Below are 20,976 nucleotides of genomic sequence, written 5' to 3' on the forward strand. Positions count from 1 at the left end.
GGAGCCCGAGGCGGGCGCGGAGCCGGCGGGGCCCGAGGCGTCCGGGCCCGGGGCGGGGTCGGCGGCCGGAGCGCCGGTGCCCGTAGATTGCTCTGACGAGGCGGGCAACACGGCGCTGCAGTTCGCCGCGGCCGGGGGCCATGAGCAGCTGGGGCGGTTCCTGCTGCGACGCGGTGCCTCGGTCAACAGCCGCAACCACTACGGCTGGAGCGCGCTCATGCAGGCGGCCAGGTGAGGGGTCCGGGGCGCCGGAGGGTCCGGGGTGGTGTCCAGCGGCCCCCGGGTCGCGGGCTGGCTCAGGCGGCCGGACCTGCCCGGCGGCCCCCCGCAGATGCCCCGGGAGGTAAAGAGTGAAGGACTGGTTCGAGAGAATTGGAATGGTAAACTTTGAGTAGCTTGGGATACGACGAGAAGTGGACGCTCTTTTTAATAAAGTAAAATCCGAATCTTAGAAACATTGGCCTTTCAAAACACAATCTGGAGACAGCAAATAGAATCTTAGAGACTTAGAACCTTAGTGATGTCCATTTATTACTTCTTGCAACAAGGGTTTTCTAAGAACCTACCTACCAACCCTAGCTTGGCGTTCGGGATGCTGCGGTACCCAGATAAAGTTCCCACTGGAGCAGCTCGCATGCCATTGGGTAGGCCAGGTAAAGGAACAGCTTTCACGGGGAAAATTGGAGGAGCTTTTGGAGAGCAGACTCAGTTTCAGGAAGCGGGGGAAGGTTTCTGGTAAGGATGATGTATGTATTCAAGTCGAGACCTAAGGATACCTAAGAATTGACCTGGACGGAAGAAGTGGAAGGTGGGAATGGGGTGATAGGAGGCCCGTGCAAAGGTTTGGAAGCCAAAGTGAAATAGGCATTGGTAGGACTGCTAGAACGATGTTGTGGCTGGGAGAGCCTGGGAGTAGTGGGAGATGCACCGTGGCAAGGCTGCGAAAGGTGAGCTATCCTAAGGACACTGGGAAGTAATGGAAGTTTCTAGGCAGAGCAACTGACAGAATGAGATTTATGTTTGCAAAGATCACTTTCACTGCACCGTGAGGATGGGTTGGAGGGGTGAGCTAGAATCGGAAAGGCTGGTTTGGAGAGAATTGCAGCAATCCAGGAAGAGGTGATGGTGTCCTGGACCAGAGCAGAGATGGTGGTGTGAGAGCAAAGCAATGAGTTTAAGATGTACTCAGGAAGTAGGATGAACCGGACTTGAAACTCTGGTATAAAGAAACTCTGGTATACAGTGAAGTCTCTCACTCCTGTCAGCCAACTACTTAGGTCCCACCCAGTTTCTTGGAGAAATTCCCCAAGAAGGGAACAGAAATCATTTGTAATTTTGATGGATATTGCCAAATTGCTCTCCATACAGGTTTATTAGTTTCCTATGGCTGCTGTAACAACTTACTACAAAGCCAGCAGCAATCACATCACTCCAACCCCTGCTTCATCATCACATCTTCTGCCTCCTTTGCCTCCCTCTTCCACATTTAAAGGGCCCTTGTGATTCCACTGAGCCCACCTGGATAATCTCCCCTATCTCAAGGTCAGCTGATTAGCAACCTTAATTCTATCTGCAACCTTAATTTCCCCTTTGCCACGAAACCTAACATATTTACAGGTTCTGGGATTAGGATGTGGACGTCTTTAGGGAGCCCATTATTCTGTTGACCACAGTAGTATTAACCAGTTTACCCTCCTGGCAGCAGTGTATGTGAGTGCCTTTTTTTTCCTGCAGCCTCTCCAACAGAGTATATTATCAAACTTTTGAATTTTTGTGTCTGATGAGTGAAAAATATCTCAGTGTGTCTGTGACTTGCATTTGTTAAACTGAGTGAAATGGAACATCTTTCCATATGTATGAGCCATTTGTTTTTCAAAAAGGCGTTGAAATCACAACATTCTTACCCATAATCTTCTCATTGTGACCCGATTATATTTTATTTCTGAGTTCATTTCCAAGTGTTACGTGGTTGTTCTAGTTTAATTTGTATTTCTGGAAAATTTTTATTCTGCATTATTTTAGTCGTTAAATATATCGTTTTCAACTGCTGTGTGATATTCCATGGGCACTACTTAACCATTTGTGGTTTGCTTAACCATTCCTTAGCCCTTGGGTATTTATTTCAGTCTGTAAACACACCTAGGTAACGCATCCCAGTTGTAACACTTGGGCTGCCCATTCACATGGGTAATGCAGTGTTTTATGCACCTATCAGTGTATTGGAACTCTTTGTCTTAAGACACTTGATTTGTTGCCCGGAGCAGTCTGGGGTGCCCATAAAACCTTTTGGGCTATGGACCTTACTTTTGAGGTTCCCTGTCTCTCTTAGTGGCCCCGTCCACTCTTCCAGGCTTTAGAATGCCAGGTAGGTCCTCAACCAAGTACCCGTCTAGGCCTTAGCATCTCTCCTTCCCCTCTGCATTAGTCCAGGCCACACATTTATAAGTGGCCTCCCACTGCTCTCTCTTCTTCCAGGTGTGCCTTCTGTAATCCATCCTCTGCAGAGCTTCCAGATCTTTCTGAAATGAATGTTTGGTTGTGCCTCTCCTGTGATAGCTCCCCTAGTCAGAGCCCTTAGCATGGCATTTGAGGCTCTCTCATTCGGACCTCTTCCCAAATCCTCTCTTCTCCTTTCCCCCTGGCTTCCCCCTGGCTTCCTAAATTCCAGGCCTTCTCTTGTGTCTCCCCTGGCTTCCTAAATTCCAGGCCTTCTCTTGTGTCTCCCTGCATGTTCTTTGTTTTTGTTTTTTTAAGTTAACATTTATTGAGCATTTACTGTGTGCCAAGAATTTCGTCTCCACTTTATGAATGAGAATTTGACATTACAAAATCTGCTCATGAGCATTCAGCTAGTCAGCAGATTTGGGGAGTCCAGCCGCAGAATCCTCACTGTAACCATATACTGGAAACCTCTTCTTCCCCTTCTCCCCTCAGTGAGTGAAGCCCCCCACTTCCTCCCAGCTTAGCTTCTTCTGGGAAGCCTGCCACGATATCCCTCCCCCCTGTTCTCTGGTCTCTCAGCCCTGGGCAGGCCTCTGCAGTAGTGCCCACCACTCCCATGTTATAGCTGGTCACCTTTGTCAGTGACACCCAAACCTGGCCGTACATCAGAATCATTGGGACGCTTTTCCAAATCAGATCCCTGAGTTCCCTTTCTGGGATTGTGATTCAGAAGACCCAGGGGAGGGACAGGGACTCTGTGTGACAAGAGGCTCCCCAGCGACGATTCTCCCACATGGTAGGTTTGGGAGCCGCTGACGCGCACCTAATCTCTGAACTCCCACCTGGAACCGAGGCGCCCTTAGTGAGCCCCGGGGGCCTTGCTGAGTGAGATTTATGTCTGCAGCACCTGGTTTGCTGCAGGGTGTCTCAAAGACCCTGATCACCAGTTTTTTGCTGCTAACCAAGTTCTGCAGGATGGTCAAAGTCATCTGATTAATTTCATCTAATGAAATTTAACCTTGATGGGACAGGAGACTCAAGAATTAAGCTGAACTCTGCTAACTAATAATTTAACATTTTTAGAGGATTTTCCTTCTTCTCTACAAGTTGGTATTGTAAAAAGAGCTGGAATTTGTGCTCCAAGTGTCCTGACTTTGTCACTTGCAAATCGAAAGGCTCTGGACTAATTACATTCCTCTTTTTTCCTCCATTTATCTTACAGGTGCTATTTTGGAAGCGTTAGCTATGACATACTCTCTAATTTACTGTGGTAGAATGGGATAGTCCTATGAGATGATGAGAATTGACTCAACCTTTAGCTGAGCCTAGACAGTGCCTGGGTACTTTAAAATTTATTGTACTTCAGTTTGTGATACTGACCATCTGGACTGTCTGTGCTGGCTTGTGCTCAAGCATTCGTTTGCCTAACCTGCATCAAGAGCTCAGTGTTGAGGAATAATATGTAGGGAGACTTCCTAAAGGATACACAGTTTGTCTGATCCTTCAGTCAGGACGGCCAAGCGCATGGCTGTGTGCCGACACGTTCCAGTCTTGTGCTCTTTCTCCTTGAAAGTAGATAGGCTACAGAGATGGTGCTCCCAGCAGCCACCACTTTCAATGAAGTGAGCATCTATTTATCTTCCCAGCTGTCTGTGTTCCAAAGCTCGTCATTGGATCAGGACCATCAGAGGCCCTGTGCCTGGACTGCACTTTGGTCTCTTGTGAGTGTTTTAGCATCAGAGATGGTTTCATTCATGTTTTTTTTCCTATTCTTAAAATGATAACCCTTGTTGAGCACTTATTTTTTGTCAAGCACTGTGCTAAGTACTTCAAATGAATTAACTCATTCAGGCCACACAGAATCTGAGGAAGTAGGTACTGTTGCCTTCCCCATTTTACAGATAAAGAATTGAGGCTCAGAGAAGTTAGGTTACTTGCCCAAGGCCACACAGCTAGTAAGAGACAGAGTCAGATTCACACCTAGGCAGGTGCTCACAGAGCCTATGCTCCCAGCCTCTGCTCTCAGCCATGAATCCTGTAACTCACCATTTTCTTCTTGGTGTTGGCTACAAGGAAGCCACTTGCCAAATTTGCTAAACACTAAAGGGACAGCTTATATGGTGTTTACTCTGGCTCTAATTTCACCCTTGGCTTCCTTACTTTCCTTCTTCTGCCCTTCACTTTTCCGCCTGCTAGCATGGCAGAGCTGGCCTCTCAGCCCAGGGCTTTGAGAGTGGGAGTGTGTGCCAGGTCTTTCAATATAGGTGTTAATTGCTGAAATTAATTGGTAATCATAGCAGCTGCTCAGAAAGCCCTGAGCTTCCCTATCTTCAGTAATTACCTATTAGAAGATTAGCATCCACAAAATTATCTCAGCCTTCATTGAATCCTTTTATGTTTTCAGCGTAATTGAATGACCTCTTGGGCTACTCATGAGTTCAGAAAGCATTCCAAGTGTCAGCATTTCTGCTCAAATTCAGCGCTTTTCCTCCTTTGTGAGTTTGTTTTACCAGAAAAAGTGGGCTTTGGGATTTTAGGGTCTAGGTTCAAGTTTTGACTCCATCACTTCCAAATTGAGAGATTCTGGATTATTGCTTTCCATTGTAATCTTCAGTTTCCTCATCTGTGAAATAGGCATTATCCGTTTATCTCAGGGCTTACTAAGATCCAATAGATAAAAACAGAATTTTTATCTGTTATCTGCTGTCAGGGATTATGCTAGATTTTAATCTCATGCTTGATGACTAAATAGAGAAATCTTTTTTTAATTTTTAAAATTTTTTTGGCTGCGTTGGGTCTTAGTTGTGGCATGTGGGGTCTTTGTTTGCGGCGTGTGGGCTTCTCTCTAGTTGTGGCGTGCGAGTTTTCTCTCACTAGTTGTGGTGTGCGGGGTCCAGAGCGCATGGGCTCTGTAGTTTACGGCACATGGGCTCTCTCATTCATGTTTTTTTCCTATTCTTAAAATGATAACCCTTGTTGAGCACTTATTTTGTGTCAAGCACTGTGCAAGAGCTCAGTAGTTGTGGGGCGCGAGCTTAGTTGCCCCACGGCATGTGGGACCTTAGCTCTCTGACCAGGGATCGAACTTGTGTCCCCTGTCTTGGAAGGCGGATTCTTTACCACTGGACCACCAGGGAAGTCCCTAAATAGGGTAATCTTTTAAAATTATCTACTCCAACGGAGGATACACCAGTTCTTCAGCCATTTCTGTTGCCTGTCTGGGGACCAGCCTCTGCGTGGTTATGCCAACTGTTCATTCACTCACTCATTCGACAGAATTTACTGAGCTCCACTGTGGGTCTTGTCCTTGGAGAGTGCACAGTCTAACAGGAAAACACAATTACAGAAGGAGGGCCCAGGTACATCAGGAGGGGTGAGGACAGGGGATTGTGTGTGTTCAAGTGAGGGACACCTGAACTGATGGGGGGAGATGATCTGGAAGCTGCTCAGAGGAGGTGAGATCTGAGCTGAATCCTGCAGCAGGATAACGGGTGTGCTTAGACCCGTAGACAAGGACAGGAGGGTCAGAAAGGCAGGATGGCAGAGGCATGGGAGGAGTATAACTGCTGAGTGCAGGTGAGCATGGAAGTATGGTGTGGGAGTTGGGAGGAAGTAAGGTTGACAAAGTTGGCAGGCCTTTTCGGGCAGTGGGAAGTGGGGGAGTGGCCATGAGATTTAGGTTTGGGGAATATCATTATGGAGGATGGGCAGGGAGACAGGCTGGAGTTGCAGCTCTCCACATTTTTGCCAGATTCGGTCCACTCTTGGAGAAAAGGCCAGACAGGCCCAGTTCCCCTGCAGCTGGGGAAGCCAGTTCACCAAGCTCTCCCTCTGAGCTCTGCAGCCTGAGTGACCCGGTGCTGTTAAGGTTCACATCCCAGAAGGTATTTGTAAGTTCAAAACAGAGTTCAATCTTGGCTCTGCCTCCACAGTGAGGAGGGAGGCCCTGGGTTTAGATGAAGCACAAAACCGCTTCCGTAAAGGAGGGGAACGCCACAAGAGATTCATTGGAAAAGCTGCCTCGCAGATGCAGACCTCATGCCGGCATTACAGTCTTGTAAAACCTGGCACCGCCGGCCCCTCTCTTCTTGTTGTTCTTTCCTTTTAGTCCGAGGCTCCTTCCAGGTCTGAGGCCAGGATTGCGCCAACCCCAAACGCTGCAAAACAGAACTCTTCTGCCCTCTGGTGGCAGACGAAGGAAGAGATTTTGCTGGGAAAAGGCATCTGTTTTCCTCTTCCTGGTATTAGAGCTGGTGGGTGCGTGTCTGTCTCCCCAGCGTCCCAGCCAGGCAGTCGCTCAAGCTTCCCTGGAGAGGGTCTGGCCCAGATCGGATTCTCAGCCGCCAGCAGGGGACATTCCAGCCAGAAGGTGGCAGCAGGCCTCTGGCGAGAGGTGCCCCCGCCCGCCTCTGCTGACCACAGCTACGCCACACTTCTTGGCATGGGGTCCGCTGTCTCATCTCAAAGGACCTTCTGTGCATGTGTGTTTGGGGCTGGGAAGGGTAGACGTGAGTCAGACATGGGCCCTGCCTGTGGGGAATGAGAACACAGGGAGCTTACCCAGCTCTGAAGCAGAATCACACGAACTCTCTGTGATGTGGGAAGCAGCGTGGTGTAGGGGAAAGCGGGAGGGCAGCAGGATTCAAACAGACCTGGGTTCTGACCCTGTGGCCACCTCTCACCAGCTGGGTGACCTTGGCCTCTTGTGTGATGTAAGATGTTGAAATGATTACAATTGTAATAGCTAACATTTATGTGGTGCTTCCTTTGGCCAAGCACTGTTCTAGGTGCTTTATGTATATTTTATATTTATATATATTAACTCATTTAATCCTCCACAGCTCTTGAAGTAGATATAATCATATCCCCATTTTAGAGATGAGGAAATGAGGCACGAAGAAGCCAAAATTCTTTCTCCAGGTAATGCAGCTAGTGGGTGGCAGAGCTGGATTGGAAACTAGACAGGGCAGTGGCTTGCCTTTGTGATGGTGTGTATGCAGGGCCAGCACAGTGCCTGGCAGCAGAAGAAGGCCTTTGATTATAAGCAGCTATTACAACTTTAATAGTTAATGATTCAATAATTAATAACTAAATGATTACATGAGCTGTCTCCTCATCACTGTCCCATGTTTAGTGTCACTAATTGTCCATCCTCCTGGCAGATTTGGACATGTGAGCGTGGCACACCTCCTTTTGGATCACGGGGCTGATGTCAATGCCCAGAACCGGCTGGGGGCCAGTGTGCTCACCGTGGCCTCTCGGGGTGGCCACCTGGGCGTGGTGAAGCTGCTCCTGGAAGCCGGTGCCTTTGTGGACCATCACAAACCCTCAGGCGAGCAGGCGGGGGACGGCAGGGACGAGCTCCTGGACGTCACGGCCCTGATGGCCGCCATCCAGCACGGACATGAGGCTGTGGTACGTCTGCTGATGGAGTGGGGTGCAGACCCCAACCACGCGGCCCGCACTGTGGGCTGGAGCCCGCTGATGCTGTCAGCACTCCTCGGGAGGCTTGGCACGGCCCAGCAGCTGGTGGAGAAGGGGGCCAACCCGAACCACCTCAGCGTGCTGGAGAAGACCGCCTTCGAGGTCGCACTTGACCGCAAGTACAGGGACCTTGCAGACTACCTGGACCCGCTGACCACTGTCAGACCCAAGACAGGTCAGGCTGCGCCACCGCTAAACTACCCCCTCGTCCTGCCGTGGCCTCACAGAGGACCCCAGATTGTGTTTAAATGGCAAATGCTGAGGGGTGTCCAAACAGAAGGGCATGTGGAAATCGCAGTCCAGCCTGTGGGGTAGTGGGACTTAAGATGTGCCGTGGGGGAGAATCAGGCAGGGGTGCCTGCCACGTGCAGGTTCCTGGCCCACCCTCCCTCCAGAGAGTGATTTGGTAGCTCTCAGAAGAGCCTGGAAACCTGCACAGCAAGGCCCCTCCTTCCTAACCAGATGATTCTGGTGCAGGAAGTTCTGGGATCCTTCTAGAATGGGTCAGCAAACTTCTGTAAAGGACCAGATAATAATTATAGTATTTTAGGCTTTGTGGGCCACACAGTCTCTGTCGTAACCACTCAGTTCTGCTAGAATGAAAGCAGCCTATGTGATATGTCAAGAAGTGGGTGGGGTGTGACCAGGAAAACCATCATTCTAAAAACAGGCACAGGGGCAGTTTTGGCAACCCCTGCTCTAGAACAGTGTGCCTAACCTCAGTTGCCAATGACCAGTGCCCAGAGAGTAATTCACATAAAATTTAGCCTACTTTTCTGTTGTGTTTTTTCAACACCTATTAGTGTATCCTGTTTCTTTTTTCTTTTTGCCATCTTTCTGGCACTTAAAGAGATGTCTAAACTTGCCATCTTTCTGGCACTTAAAGAGATGTCTAAACAATCCTTAGCAAATCTGCTATAGGACATATGTTTCAAAACCTCTAGTTCATCATGTGCAGTAGAATTGTGTAATGCAGAGTCACACAGCCTCAATACCCTCTGTCTGTGATGCTCTGATTTCAGTGGCAGGCCTGATACAGCCTGGGCTGTAAGGCTGGGCTGCAGCATGTGAGCACGTAGGACTGAAAGGTAAAAATTGGAAGAAAAGGTCGTCAGACAGACAGGCTAAAAAGACTTGAAAGTGTTGAAAGGTTTGAACCATCCAAAGAATATGCAGTAGTCCTGTCAATCACTTTGTAAATCAACTACACTTCAATTAAAAAAAAAATTCAAATGGCCAATAAAAAAAAAGTTCCATCAATCAAAAGATGCTGCACATTTGGGAAATGCTTATTAGAAATACACTATCGTGTCAAAAAACTGAAATACTGTTAACAACAGAGAGATGGCGAAAATGAAGAGAACGCCAAACAAAGGAAAAAGAAGTAAAGTTTAGGAAAACCTATCTGGAGCCAGGAGACCTCTTTACTTTGTGCAGATTGGACAAGTGAGGTCCGGAGAGGAATAGAGGCTGGTCAAAGGTCGCATACCGGTTAGAAGCTGAGTGACACTCAGAAGGTGAGGGAATCCATGGGAAGAGCACGGGGATGTGACTCCGCCCAGTTGGAGCACTTGTAGGGCTGCTGGGAGCTGGGCATGCTTATAACTCTCTCTGAGCCTTCCTTTGCCTCTTGTGTAAAATGGGGTTAATGACAACTACCAGGTGGTCATGAGCAGAAAATAAGCTGGCCTCTGGGGTGTGAGCCCTTGGGCTAGAATGTAATAGCAGTTCAGTGTTAGGTCCTGGGGAAGAGTTACAGTTGGAAGGTAGGGCCCCAGCCTCACACAGGGTATTTTCCTTGACGCAAGGCTGCTGCCCTCCCTTAAAGGCTTTGGTTCCGTTTGTCTCTGTAGCCAGGATCGGGAAGGGAGCTGCCTTCTCACGTCCCTGCTCTGCCAATAGGCAGACTCATACCTCACCCCCACCCCGGGGAGGTTGGCTTCAGCCATGTTGCGGGTGAGGGAGATCAGGCAACTCGCCCAAGACCTCCACCCTAGAAGTCGACAGTCTGGAACGTGCACCCTGCCTGCGGCCCCTGAGCTGTGCCTCTTGTCCTGCTTATTCTCCTCCTTCCTCAGACTTCCCCCAGCCGGCGTTCTGGGGTCTTAGCCCCCCACGTGCCTCCTTAGGGCCTGCCCTGGCACCCTGGGAAGGGGTTGCCCTCATCTCCTCAAGGTGCTGCGGGGCAGACACAGTGGTGGTTGTGCCCAGGATCACCCTCTACCAGCATCCACCCAGCCTTGCCTGTGCTGGCCAAGGGACCTTAGACCAGCTGCCTGCGTTCTCTAAGCTTCTGTTTCGTCATCCATAAGTGGGTGACGGGAGTACCCCCTGCCTCACAGCACTGCTGTGAGGCTCAAGTGAGGTCATCCCAGCCCAGAGGGAGCGCATGAGAGGTGCTGGCAGCTGCCTCACCCCTGTTACTATAGTCATTCTATTTGATGGGACCGGGTCATGGTTACGAGCAGACTCCCCCATCGAGCCAGACCAGGGTTTGAGGCTCAGCTCTCCCACTTTGTGGCTGTGCGGCCTTGTTGTATTCATTGTCCCTCCAGGACTCCAGGGTCCTCTTTCATAAAACAGCCATAGTAAATGCACTTACCTTGTGAGGTCCTATGAGCTGTGGTAATAAGATAATGCCTATAAAATACATACCCCAGTGCCTGGCACATAAAGAGCCATGAGTGGAAGCTACCAAAATGGATTTTTATTGACCATTCATTCATTCCGTTACTCTGCAAGTATTTGAGTGCCTACTATGTACCAGGCACTGTTCTAGGCACCAGCAAACAAATCAGACCTAATCCCTGCGCTTGAGGATGCTGGCCTCTGTAGGCAAGACAGCCAAGAAACAGGAAATAAGCGTATTAAATAAAATAAGTTACATAGTACGGTAGATGGAAGTACCATGGTGGGGAAGAAAACAAACAGGGGCGAGGTGGAGGGTGTGGGAGCAGTGGAGTTGGGGCGATACAGGCCACCATATGAAATAGGGCCGTTGAGTGGCCCCCTTGAGGTGAGAGTTCAGCCTACTTGCAGGAGCTGAGGAAGTGTTCCATGCGGCCTCTCAGGGAAGAGCCTTCGGGTAGGACAACAGCAAGGGCAAAGACTGTGTTACTAATAATGACAGATTATTAAATGAATAACATTAGGCCCCAGCTTTTTTTGTGAGATGCCAGGAAATCCACCCCCCATCAGGGCCTTGGAGATCCCCAGCTCTCTCCCTTGCATTAGCTGCAGGACAGGATATCTTGGAGGCTGTAACTGTCCTTGTGACACCCTCCCCACCCCCACTGTGGTTGTTCCTTGGGCTATGGAAGGGTCCCTAGAGTTGCTCTGATACTGATGCAAAAACTGGAGCCTGGAGTGAGGAAAGGACCAGCCCAGGGTCACTGGGCATCAGGCACAGCTGCCCCAGCTTCCTGGGGTAAGACTAGACTGTCAGTGATTCATTTGCACCAGAAGGTTGCTTAGCAACCAACACTAGGGCCAGGTGACGCACTCTTTTCTGTCAAAGGGTCTTGGCATGAGAAGGCCCTGGCCCACAGCAAATTAGACTCTTAAACACTAAAAAGAACGAGACATATTTTTTGAAACCAAAATACAGTATCATTTCTTAATAGTATTTCAAAGGCAAAATTAGACACTTGGTTCCATGGCCCTGTATATACTTCCTTGTAAGAGCCCTGGAGTTAACTAGTACCTTTTCTGGGGTGGGTGCTGGTCACTAGGAAAGATAACAAAAATTGCTCTTTTTTTTAGAATAGAGCCTAAGAATTTCTGAAGCATTTTACCATCTATATTATCCACCCCTGCAACAACCACATGGTCCCCATGTTAGTGTGTTGTCCCCATATTAATGATGAGGAGACAGATCTCTCTGGAAACATGCATTCAGATTCGGGTACTCTGACTCCAGACTCCGTGCTCCTTGTGCCACACCTTACTCCCAGCTGCCGGAGGGGGCTGATCTGGACCAGGGATTTGGCCCAGAGTCACAGGTTTCCTCCTGCAGCTGCTCCATCCCCCCGGAGTTAGTCAAAGGAAGTCCTACATTTGCACACCAGGGAAGAGCCTGGTCATGAGGATGGATGCTTTCTGATGGGAAGGAGCAGGGTACCTGCTAGCTCCAGCTTTGAGGAAGATGAGAGAGAGCAGATGAGGGAGGGGCTAGCTCTGGGTGGGCGCAGCAAGGCCCAGCACGAAGACATCAGTTGGGCAGTCGTCTGCTGGGAGCTGCATCTGCAAGTCTGGGGTAGGGGTAACTTTCAGAATCATTCAGATGGCTGCTTATTTGGGAAGGAAAGCAAATATTAGCATTGGCTCTTCTGGTGGCCAGACCATGACCTCCTCTGGGATTAGCTGCTCAGTGTCTCAGGGGTCCTCTGCTCTGGAATTACCTCATGGTTGTACATTTAGTTTTTAGAATAAAAGAATCATTGTTTCTTTTAAAAATCTTCATAGGAATACAGATTTTTCCAAGACTGTACTTTTCCGTTCTATCTGAGAAAGGCCATCCCAAAGTTTGGAATGCCTAAAAATGACTGCTTTATGAGTTGTGGGGTCGGGAAATGGTCTGCTCATTCATGTTTTCTGGGCCAGATGACCTCCCACGGTCTGTGTCTGAAGCATTTTCAGACACTCTGACAATAGCCCTTCCAGAAGGTCTGCTGGAGTCATCTCAGGTCTCTGATTAGACTGCTTTTGAGAAGCAGATCATTTTTAAAGCTAGGCTGGGTCGTTACACCCTTGTGACTTTTCTGTTGTTTCAAACCTTTCCGTGGTTAACTTGTAAAATCTTTGTTTACCCAGATGAGGAGAAAAGGCGACCTGATATTTTCCATGCATTGAAAATGGGTAAGCGCTTTAGAAAATCTTTTTGGATATTTAAGAATACAGTGCTATTTTTTCCAACCTAATTAATATTTATAGTCCTTTTCAAGGCCACCCAGAGTATTTGAGAAAGAAACAGGCATTTTGTTGTTTCCTGACTAGTTTCACCCAGGGAGGTTCAGACCCTGGAGTCTGGTAGTCATGCTGTTTCTGTTTTACACACAGATTCCAGACTGCTCTCTTAGGCCCCCTCTGCCTCTCCGGCTAAACCCTGTGGCTATGTCCTGGCTTTTACTTACCTCTAAAATGCCTGGCTGCCCACCTACCCGCTCCACTCTCTTTGTAATGAAGGGATGTTTAGCCTAATATTGCCTCTCCTGAAATAGACACCCCACCTCCAGGAAGCTCGCCCTTATCCTCACCTCTCAGGGAGACCTGAGCTCTCCTTCTGCATGCACATTGCCCTTCATCACTATTCTTTTAAGGTATCAGTAACATTTCTCTCTTTTGGTAAAGCTGTTTGTGTGCTTGCCTCCATCTCTCCTAGACAGAAGGATTTGAGAGTGCGGGCTACCTCTGACTCATCTTTGTAGCCCTTGCGATGCCCAGTAGCCCAGTGCAGAGGCTGGCTTAGCACATCTGTTACATGAAACCACTGGGTAAATAATCCTGCGGTGCCAGGCCCACGGATCACCAGGACTTCTGCTTCTGTTTGCAGGAAACTTCCAGCTGGTCAAAGAGATTGCCGATGAAGACCCCAACCACGTGAACCTGGTTAATGGGGATGGGGCGACCCCACTGATGCTGGCAGCTGTCATGGGGCAGCTGCCTCTGGTGCAGCTACTGGTTGAGAGGCATGCTGACGTGGACAAGCAGGATGGCGTGCATGGCTGGACGGCCCTCATGCAGGCCACCTACCACGGGTCAGTGCCAGCTCCACTCCCTCAGTGGGGAGGCTAAGGTGTCCCGGGCTGAAATAGTGTTCCTGATGGGTTTCTGGTACTGAGATGCTGCAGATAAGCCACCCCCCCAATTATGAAGATGTTGAGGCACTCAAAAAAGACTAAAAGCCACGCAGGCTCGGTCTATCCTGCATTCCTACCCTTTGTGTCCAGATTTCCTGTTGCCTTGGCACACAGTTTCACCTGTGGCCATGAGAAACCATGCAGAAGGAAGGTTTTATACTGAAAGATAAGTTTCAGTTAAGCAAACAGATTAGTTCTTCTGGAGTTTCACATTGATGTATATAGCAGCCCCCCTGTTGCCCCTGTTGGGAATGAACATCGGCCATTTGTACCACTGGCTTCTCGTCTGATGATGAGGCTTGTCCTAGCCCTCGTTTTGCATAGGCGTCAGCGTTGACTGGTGCTTCTGAATCCCTTCTCATCCAGTCATCCCTCTGCCCTCCTGGATGCCTCCTCCTTGGGGTGGGCTTGACCAAGAGGCAGGGATCTGCATACAGCCTTATACCTGCTCAGTGATCTGATTCCAAATTAGGGGCTCCACCCTTGTTCTGCTTCAGGTGATCAGAGCAGTCTCCTGCGTCCTTTTGAAGTGGTTTCTTTCCTCATTTGATAGGCCTCAGACTTCCACATCAAACACCCTGGCCTGCAGAGGCTTCATGTTTCGGCTGCAGGAGTCCTGATTTGGGGCTGGAGGGGCAGGGCCTGCATGTGGTCCTAGGGGCCAGTGGTTTTGGGGCAGAGCCCTTGGTTTTTGGTTTGTGGAAGGAACACTCAGGCTTTGATTTCTGTCATGGCTGGCCACAGTGTAGGGACCAAGGGCTGGGAGACACAGCTTTCCAAGCCCTTTTACAGGTGCAGAGATGCTGCTCTAGTTAAAGCCACCACTCATGTTGCCCAGAAGCAAGGCCATGCTTTCCCTTTCAGTGGGTCTCACTCTGGCCTTTTCTTTCTTCCACAGGAACAAGGAGATTGTCAAATATCTGCTAAACCAAGGAGCTGATGTCACTCTTCGTGCAAAAAACGGGTACACGGCCTTTGACCTAGTGATGCTGCTGAGTGATCCTGGTGGGTCGTTTCTGGAAAAGAGTTTTAAGCCTGCCGGGTTCTCTGGCTGGGAATCGAGATAATCACCTGTGATTAAGCACTTGCTTATTCAAGGGGGAAGCCACTCTCAGACTCCCAGAGCTCCCCACACAGCCTCAGGCAAGTCTTCACTCCTCCCAAGGAGGGTGGAGCTGGGACCAGGTAGTCCCTGAGGCCTCTCTGGCTCCAGCCTTCTGGGAGTCTCCAGGAGGGAAGGCCTTGGCATACTGCACAAATCCTAGATTGGTATTTGTGCTCCCAGCCAGAAACTGATTGACTCCGGAGGAAACAGTCCCCTCTCACGAGCAGAATCAGATGAAGCAGTGACCCCCATGGCTTAATTGTGTAGGTGGAGGCTCCAGGTCAAGGGTACTGTGCTGGGGGTGTCGCCATTACTAAGCCCCCAGCTGGCACCTCAGACCCTCCCCCACTTTGACAGGCCTTCCTCTGGGACCTGGGGCTTCCAATTAGCCAGCTCAGGGGGCAGGGTCTGTCTTACCTATTGTCTCTCTTGTGACCCCCCGAGTTTCAGCCCAGAGCGGGAGAAGCTGGGAGGCCTTCCTGGCCCGCAGGCTCTGAGCCCTGAGCCAGATTCTAAGCAGCTGGAGGTGGAGGGGAGGACTTTGCCTCCTGGGTGTCTGGTGGAGGGACTCCTGCGGCCTCCCTTAGCTGTGGAGGTGACAGGACCTTCCTCACCGCCAGCATTACCTCCCCCGCCACCCTCCCCTCCTGCGGGCCCCACACATCACAGATACGTGCTGGTCCTGTTGTATCCTTGGAGAGCAGGGAGGGAAGCAGAGCTTCTTGTCTGCTTGTAGAGGGGAGGAGCCCGGAGTCTGGGAAGACTTGAGCCCTGCTAGAGAGATAGGGCCCTCCACCCAAGTGCAGCGAGCTCGCTTCTCACGTGCCTAGGGTTCACATCATTCAGGATCAGTCTCCCGGGGACCCCCGCCTCCTCCCACACACGCTTTCCTCTGACACTCATCTCTTTCCCTGTGTCTCTTCCCGCTCCCCCCTTCTCCCCCACTCCCTTTCCCAATAAAACAATCTCCCCCATTGGATTTTTTTTTTCCTAGTGGGTTTTCAAATGAAGTTTTTGCCTGAAATTTTCAAAGAAACACATGCTTATTATTGAACACTTGGAGAGAAAAAAAGGAAATAGTCATCAAGAGAAAAGCATATTAATAGTTGGTAGTATTTTCTTCTCAGTCCTGTTTGTTGTTTTTTCAATAGCCTAGTTGAGTTAATAATAACTAATACTACTTAACCTTTCTTAAGCACTTACTGTATGTTAGGAATTACCTCAAATCCTCCAGATACCTTTATGTGGTGGTACTAATGTCGTCTCTTAATCTACCTGCAGTTACATGGCCAGGGAGGAACAGAGGCAGAATTCAAACGTCGGTCATCTGGGTGTAGAGCCTGTACTTTTTTTTTTTTTTTAAACAACAGCTGTTTTATTTTACTTACTATTTGTTTTTAATAAATTTATTTATTTATTTATTTTTGGCTGCGTTGGGTCTTCGTTGCTGTGTGCGGGCTTTCTCTAGTTGCAAGTGGTCTTCATTGCGGTGCACGGGCTTCTCATTGTGGTGGCTTCCCTTGTTGCGCAGCACGGGCTCTAGGCACGTGGGCTTCAGTAGTTGTGGTGCACGGGCTTAGTTGCTCCACGACATATGGGGTCTTCCCGGACCAGGGCTCGAACCTGTGTCCCCTGCATTGGCAGGCGGATTCCTAACCACCGCGTCACCACGGAAGTCCCGAGCCTGTACTTTTTTAAACCCACCACCCCTCTGCCTTCCTGGTAGGACAGGACTTCTGGCTTTTATTTCTGGTTAAGTGGGTTAAGCCCTGCTCACCTGTTTGCCACCTTTTGAAGAGCCAGTGGAGAGGCAGGGACGCCTTGATCCTGGAGTAACACAGGCTCTGGAGCTGTGGGGCTGAGTTCTCAGGCTGATGGGGTTCATCTTGGGCCCCCACCCCATGGCCCGACAGACATATTTGCAGGTAAAATGCTGCCTTTTGTGTCCATAGACACGGAACTTGTGCGACTGCTGGCATCTGTCTGCATGCAGGTGAATAAAGACAAAGGCCGGCCCAGCCACTCACCACCCCCGCCCCACTCGAAGGTCCGCCAGCCCTGGAGTGTCCCAGTGCTGCCTGATGACAAAGGCGGACTTAAGGTTTGCCTTTTCTTGTCTTAAATGGCGTCAGAGAGCCAGGCCAGAATGGGTGAAGGGGGGAGATGCTTGCCGCTTCCTTGTTACCCAGGGCTGGTGTAGGCTGGGGTGGGGGGCCCAGTAGGGGCAGGAAGTAAGCTGGAGGTGAGCAATAGGGAACGGTGGGGACCAGGGAAAACTGGGGTGATCGTGACCACTTAGTGGCCTTAGTCGCTGTTGCAAGTATGTGGGTCCATGTTGCCACATGTTCCCATATTTTTCAGGAGAAGCTAGAAACCCAGATTTTGATGCAGAGACACAATTCGTAAATGTAGGGAATTTAAACATTTTTTTTGCATGATGTAGTACTGAGCTGGCCAACCTTGAACACCTCTTCTTCCAGGCCATCTGTGGCCTGTGCTTTCGTGTGGAAAGTATTTGCTGATTGCACCATTCTAGGATCTCCCTGCGGTCCACAGATCCCCATCAGCGTCTTCTGGAAGCCTCAAAACCAAGCTCCAGTTGCCTATTTCTAAACTGCAAGCTGAATGTTTCTCTTTGAATTTCTTATCCTCCAAGCCCTGCTCTGCTTGTTGGAAATCAAAATTATTTTTTCCCTTGTCCTGGCTGGGGTTCTAGCACCTTCTCAGATCTGCAGACTTAGCATTCTTCTCATGTTTGTCACTCACTCAGGCCCCTGGATTCTTCCTCACAGTGTTGTTTGCATAGATCTCTTCATTCCTGCCTCACTGCCATCTCTGTAGGCCAGGCTCTCACAGCCTCCCTTTGGCACTGTGCCAGTAACCTCTGAGCTATCGTGGGATTATGTAGACACCCTAGGGGTGGCACCTGTCCTCTCTTTAGGTGGGCAGGCATCAGCTACAGGAGCAGATGGTCCAGGCCTTGGTGTGGACACCCTGACACCTCTCACATTGTTACTGGAATAGGGGGAAGGAGGTTATGCAGTAATAGATGTTAAGGTGTTTGGTATTGCCTCTGTGTCCATCTGTCTGTCCCTGTTTGACTGTAAGACATTGAGCAAATTGATATCCCTGGGTCTGTGTTTCTCTATCTGTGCAATAAGGAGATTGATTAGAAGAGGGTTAGCAAATGGGGTTCACTGCCAACTCCAGCCTATTGGAAAGGCCCCCTAAGGGCTGGGTCAGGAAGGATTTAGAGAGAACCATGGTTTTTGGGAAAGGGTGCTATGGTTGATTGGTAATGCCCGCGGTGGGCCCAGGAGAGGGGAAGGGAAGCACGTGTGGAGTGTGGTCATTGTCCCTGGGCTAGGTGTTCTTGGGGCATGACCTCTGCTCTGCACTTCCTTGGCAGTCCTGGTGGAACCGAATGTCCAATCGGTTCCGGAAGCTCAAACTGATGCAGACACTGCCCCGTGGGCTGTCCAGCAACCAGCCATTGCCTTTCTGTGATGAGCCAGAGCCAGCACTGGACTCCACAATGAGGGCGCCCCCCCCAGACAAGACGAGCCGCTCTGGGCTCCCCGACGTGACCCCCACGACCAAAGACAATGGTAAGAAGAAGTTGCTTGTGTGGTAGAATTTCCAGAATGGTCAAACCCTGAACCTTTTTGCCCTCATCCTCTTCCCTTTGTCCCACCTCCTGGGCTGATGCCAGAGGTGAGATGCTGTTGGAATGTGACACTGGGGCAGAGTGGCTGGTCTGGCAAAGAAGGGACATAATTGCTGTCAGTGTGGTAGAATGGGGAAGCAGGTGGCACGAGTCCCAGGCTTCTGTCCCACATGCTCTATTGAGAGACCACTGGCCAGTCACTGCTTCTCTCTTGCCTTCGATCGGCGATTTTCCCACCTGCCGAATGTGATTGGTCTTGCACCGACAGTGTTTTGAAATAGAGTGAATTACCAGGGTTGGGCTGGGGGTAGTGAGCTCCCCACCACTGGAGGTATTCAACAGATTGGATGATTTTGCCAGGTCACTGAAGAAGATTCCCACACTGATTGGGATGTCAGTTAGATCAGATCCCTTCTAACAGTCAGACTTCCCACACCCAGACTAGATCCTTTGGCACCACTGTTTGAGACAGACTATTGAGCTGGAGGTACCACTGTCTGACCCAGCATGACAGTGCTTTATGGAAAAGCTGAAAACACACTCTAAGATACCTTTTAAGTGCTTTCCTTCTATTCAGATATAGAATACCAATTATTATTAAGTATTTAATCATTCAGGAGAGTTGGTTTTCCAGGATGAAGGCTGACCTGGTCACTTGTCCTCATGCCGTGAACTCTTTGCAGGGGGGGGGGTCATTTCAGGAAACTTCTATTTGTTTCTCAGGTCCTGGGAGCACAAGAGGAGAAAAGGAAGATGTGTTATTGACAACCATGGTGAGTGAGGGGCTTTTCTAAAAGCATTTCGGGTCTCTACTAATTGTTAGGGGATTGATTTCTAAGGAGGGATGTAGGCGTTTGTCTTTCTCTGTGGTGGTTACAGATGGGGTCGATATCAAAATGTGTAACAGTGGGTATATCTCTGGCACCGAGAAATCAGGACAGATGCCAGCCCTGAATTGCAGGTAAGGCTGTGCTGGTGCTTAGCAGCCAGAGGTAATCCACAATCATGTTCTCAGGGAGGCAGTACTGAGGACAGGGGCCTTGTAGGCATAGGAATTGATGGGTGACATTGAACTCACCCTTTTGGTTATGGAAAGCCAAGGAGAGAGAAGTCAAAGAGGAGGGTATGTTTCCAGCCTGAGAGAGGCCTCAGTTTCCTCATCTATAAATTAGAGATGTATCAGGATTAGGTTCAGCTGTGAGTAACAGAAAATCCCCAAATAACTGGCATAAATATATGACAGCATCACATTTCTGTCAAGTAAGTGAAGTTCAAGACTAGTTTATTGTTCCATAGAGTTTGGGACCTAGGTTCCTTTTACCTGTTGGTCTCCCAGCCATGGCTACTACTACCAAGGTCACCTTTTGGTCCAAGATGGCTGCCAGAGCTCTGTCCATTACTACCTCACTCCAGCTGACAGGAAAGATGAGGGGAGAAGAGGTGACCATAGGCACATGCCAGGTGTCTTTAAAGAAGTTTCCTGGAAACTCACACATCACTTTTGCTTACATTAAATGGGCCAGAATTTAGTCACATGGCCCATTCACACTGCACAGGAGGCTGGGAAATGAAGTCTTTGTTCCGAGTGGTCGTGTGCCCATCTAAATATCAGGTGTGTCTGCTGAGGAAGATATCAAGGATGGACATTAGGTGATAGCTAGCCTTCTCTAATTTAGGGGATGATCTCCCATGGTTGTGGTTTTTCAATGAGATCATCCCCAGGAAGTTCTTAACATAGTGGCTGGCCCAGAATGAGCTCTCATTTATCTACTGTGTGACCTTGGACATGTTACCTCACTTCTGTGGGCTTCATTTCTCTTCTCTGAAGTGAGAGTCTCCTGGTTGGAGTTGGGCTCAAGTCCCTTTAGCTCTGAGGTCTTAATCTGGAGGCTGGCCAGGAGAGGGCAGTATTGGAGAGAAGAAGAGAGCAGAGGAGCCCCCAAAAGACTAAGCTGCCCCAGGACCTGCGGAGCCCTGACCAGGATCTGCCCGCTCTGCCCTGCTGTGTAATAGGTGTAAATTGGTGTCTGCACACTGACTGTGGGACTTGTACTGCCCAACATTTGATAATGTTATTAAATAGCAATAATTACTTTCAGTATGAAGACAGAAATGCTGTTATTGAAATTTTGGAAGATGCAGTAAAGTATAAAGAAAAATAAAATTGCCCTTGATCACACATCCAGATATAATCATGATTGACATTTTGTGGCATATATCTTTTGAGTATTTTCCCTAATCATTTTTTCACATCTGTGAATATGATATTGTGTTATATATAATAAACAAATACTTAACACAGCACTAAGTATGTACAGCCAAATGCTTATTAAGTATTTGCAGCACTTTACATATATTCACTCACTTAATATCCCCAACAACCATGCCAGGTCAGGCACTGTTATCCTCCCCATATTGTG

At 49.2% G+C, this 20,976-nt stretch overlaps 1 protein-coding gene across 1 annotated transcript in view; it reads left to right on the plus strand.

Moving 5' to 3' along the window:
* The first annotated feature begins 217 nt into the window (after nucleotides 1–217).
* The window catches only part of ANKS6 (ankyrin repeat and sterile alpha motif domain containing 6), a 54,291-nt gene continuing 33,532 nt past the window's right edge, over nucleotides 218–20,976 (plus strand). The window contains exons 1-8 of the mRNA XM_007461652.1: nucleotides 218–231; nucleotides 7,605–8,101; nucleotides 12,739–12,783; nucleotides 13,478–13,682; nucleotides 14,683–14,789; nucleotides 16,842–16,990; nucleotides 18,299–18,497; nucleotides 19,280–19,329. Of these exons, the coding sequence (XP_007461714.1) occupies nucleotides 218–231; nucleotides 7,605–8,101; nucleotides 12,739–12,783; nucleotides 13,478–13,682; nucleotides 14,683–14,789; nucleotides 16,842–16,990; nucleotides 18,299–18,497; nucleotides 19,280–19,329 (1,266 nt within the window). The remainder of the gene's footprint in view (nucleotides 232–7,604; nucleotides 8,102–12,738; nucleotides 12,784–13,477; nucleotides 13,683–14,682; nucleotides 14,790–16,841; nucleotides 16,991–18,298; nucleotides 18,498–19,279; nucleotides 19,330–20,976) is intronic.

This window comes from Lipotes vexillifer, unplaced genomic scaffold (assembly GCF_000442215.2).
Source record: "Lipotes vexillifer unplaced genomic scaffold, Lipotes_vexillifer_v1.1 scaffold809, whole genome shotgun sequence".
In the NCBI taxonomy this organism is placed as follows: domain Eukaryota; kingdom Metazoa; phylum Chordata; class Mammalia; order Artiodactyla; family Lipotidae; genus Lipotes; species Lipotes vexillifer.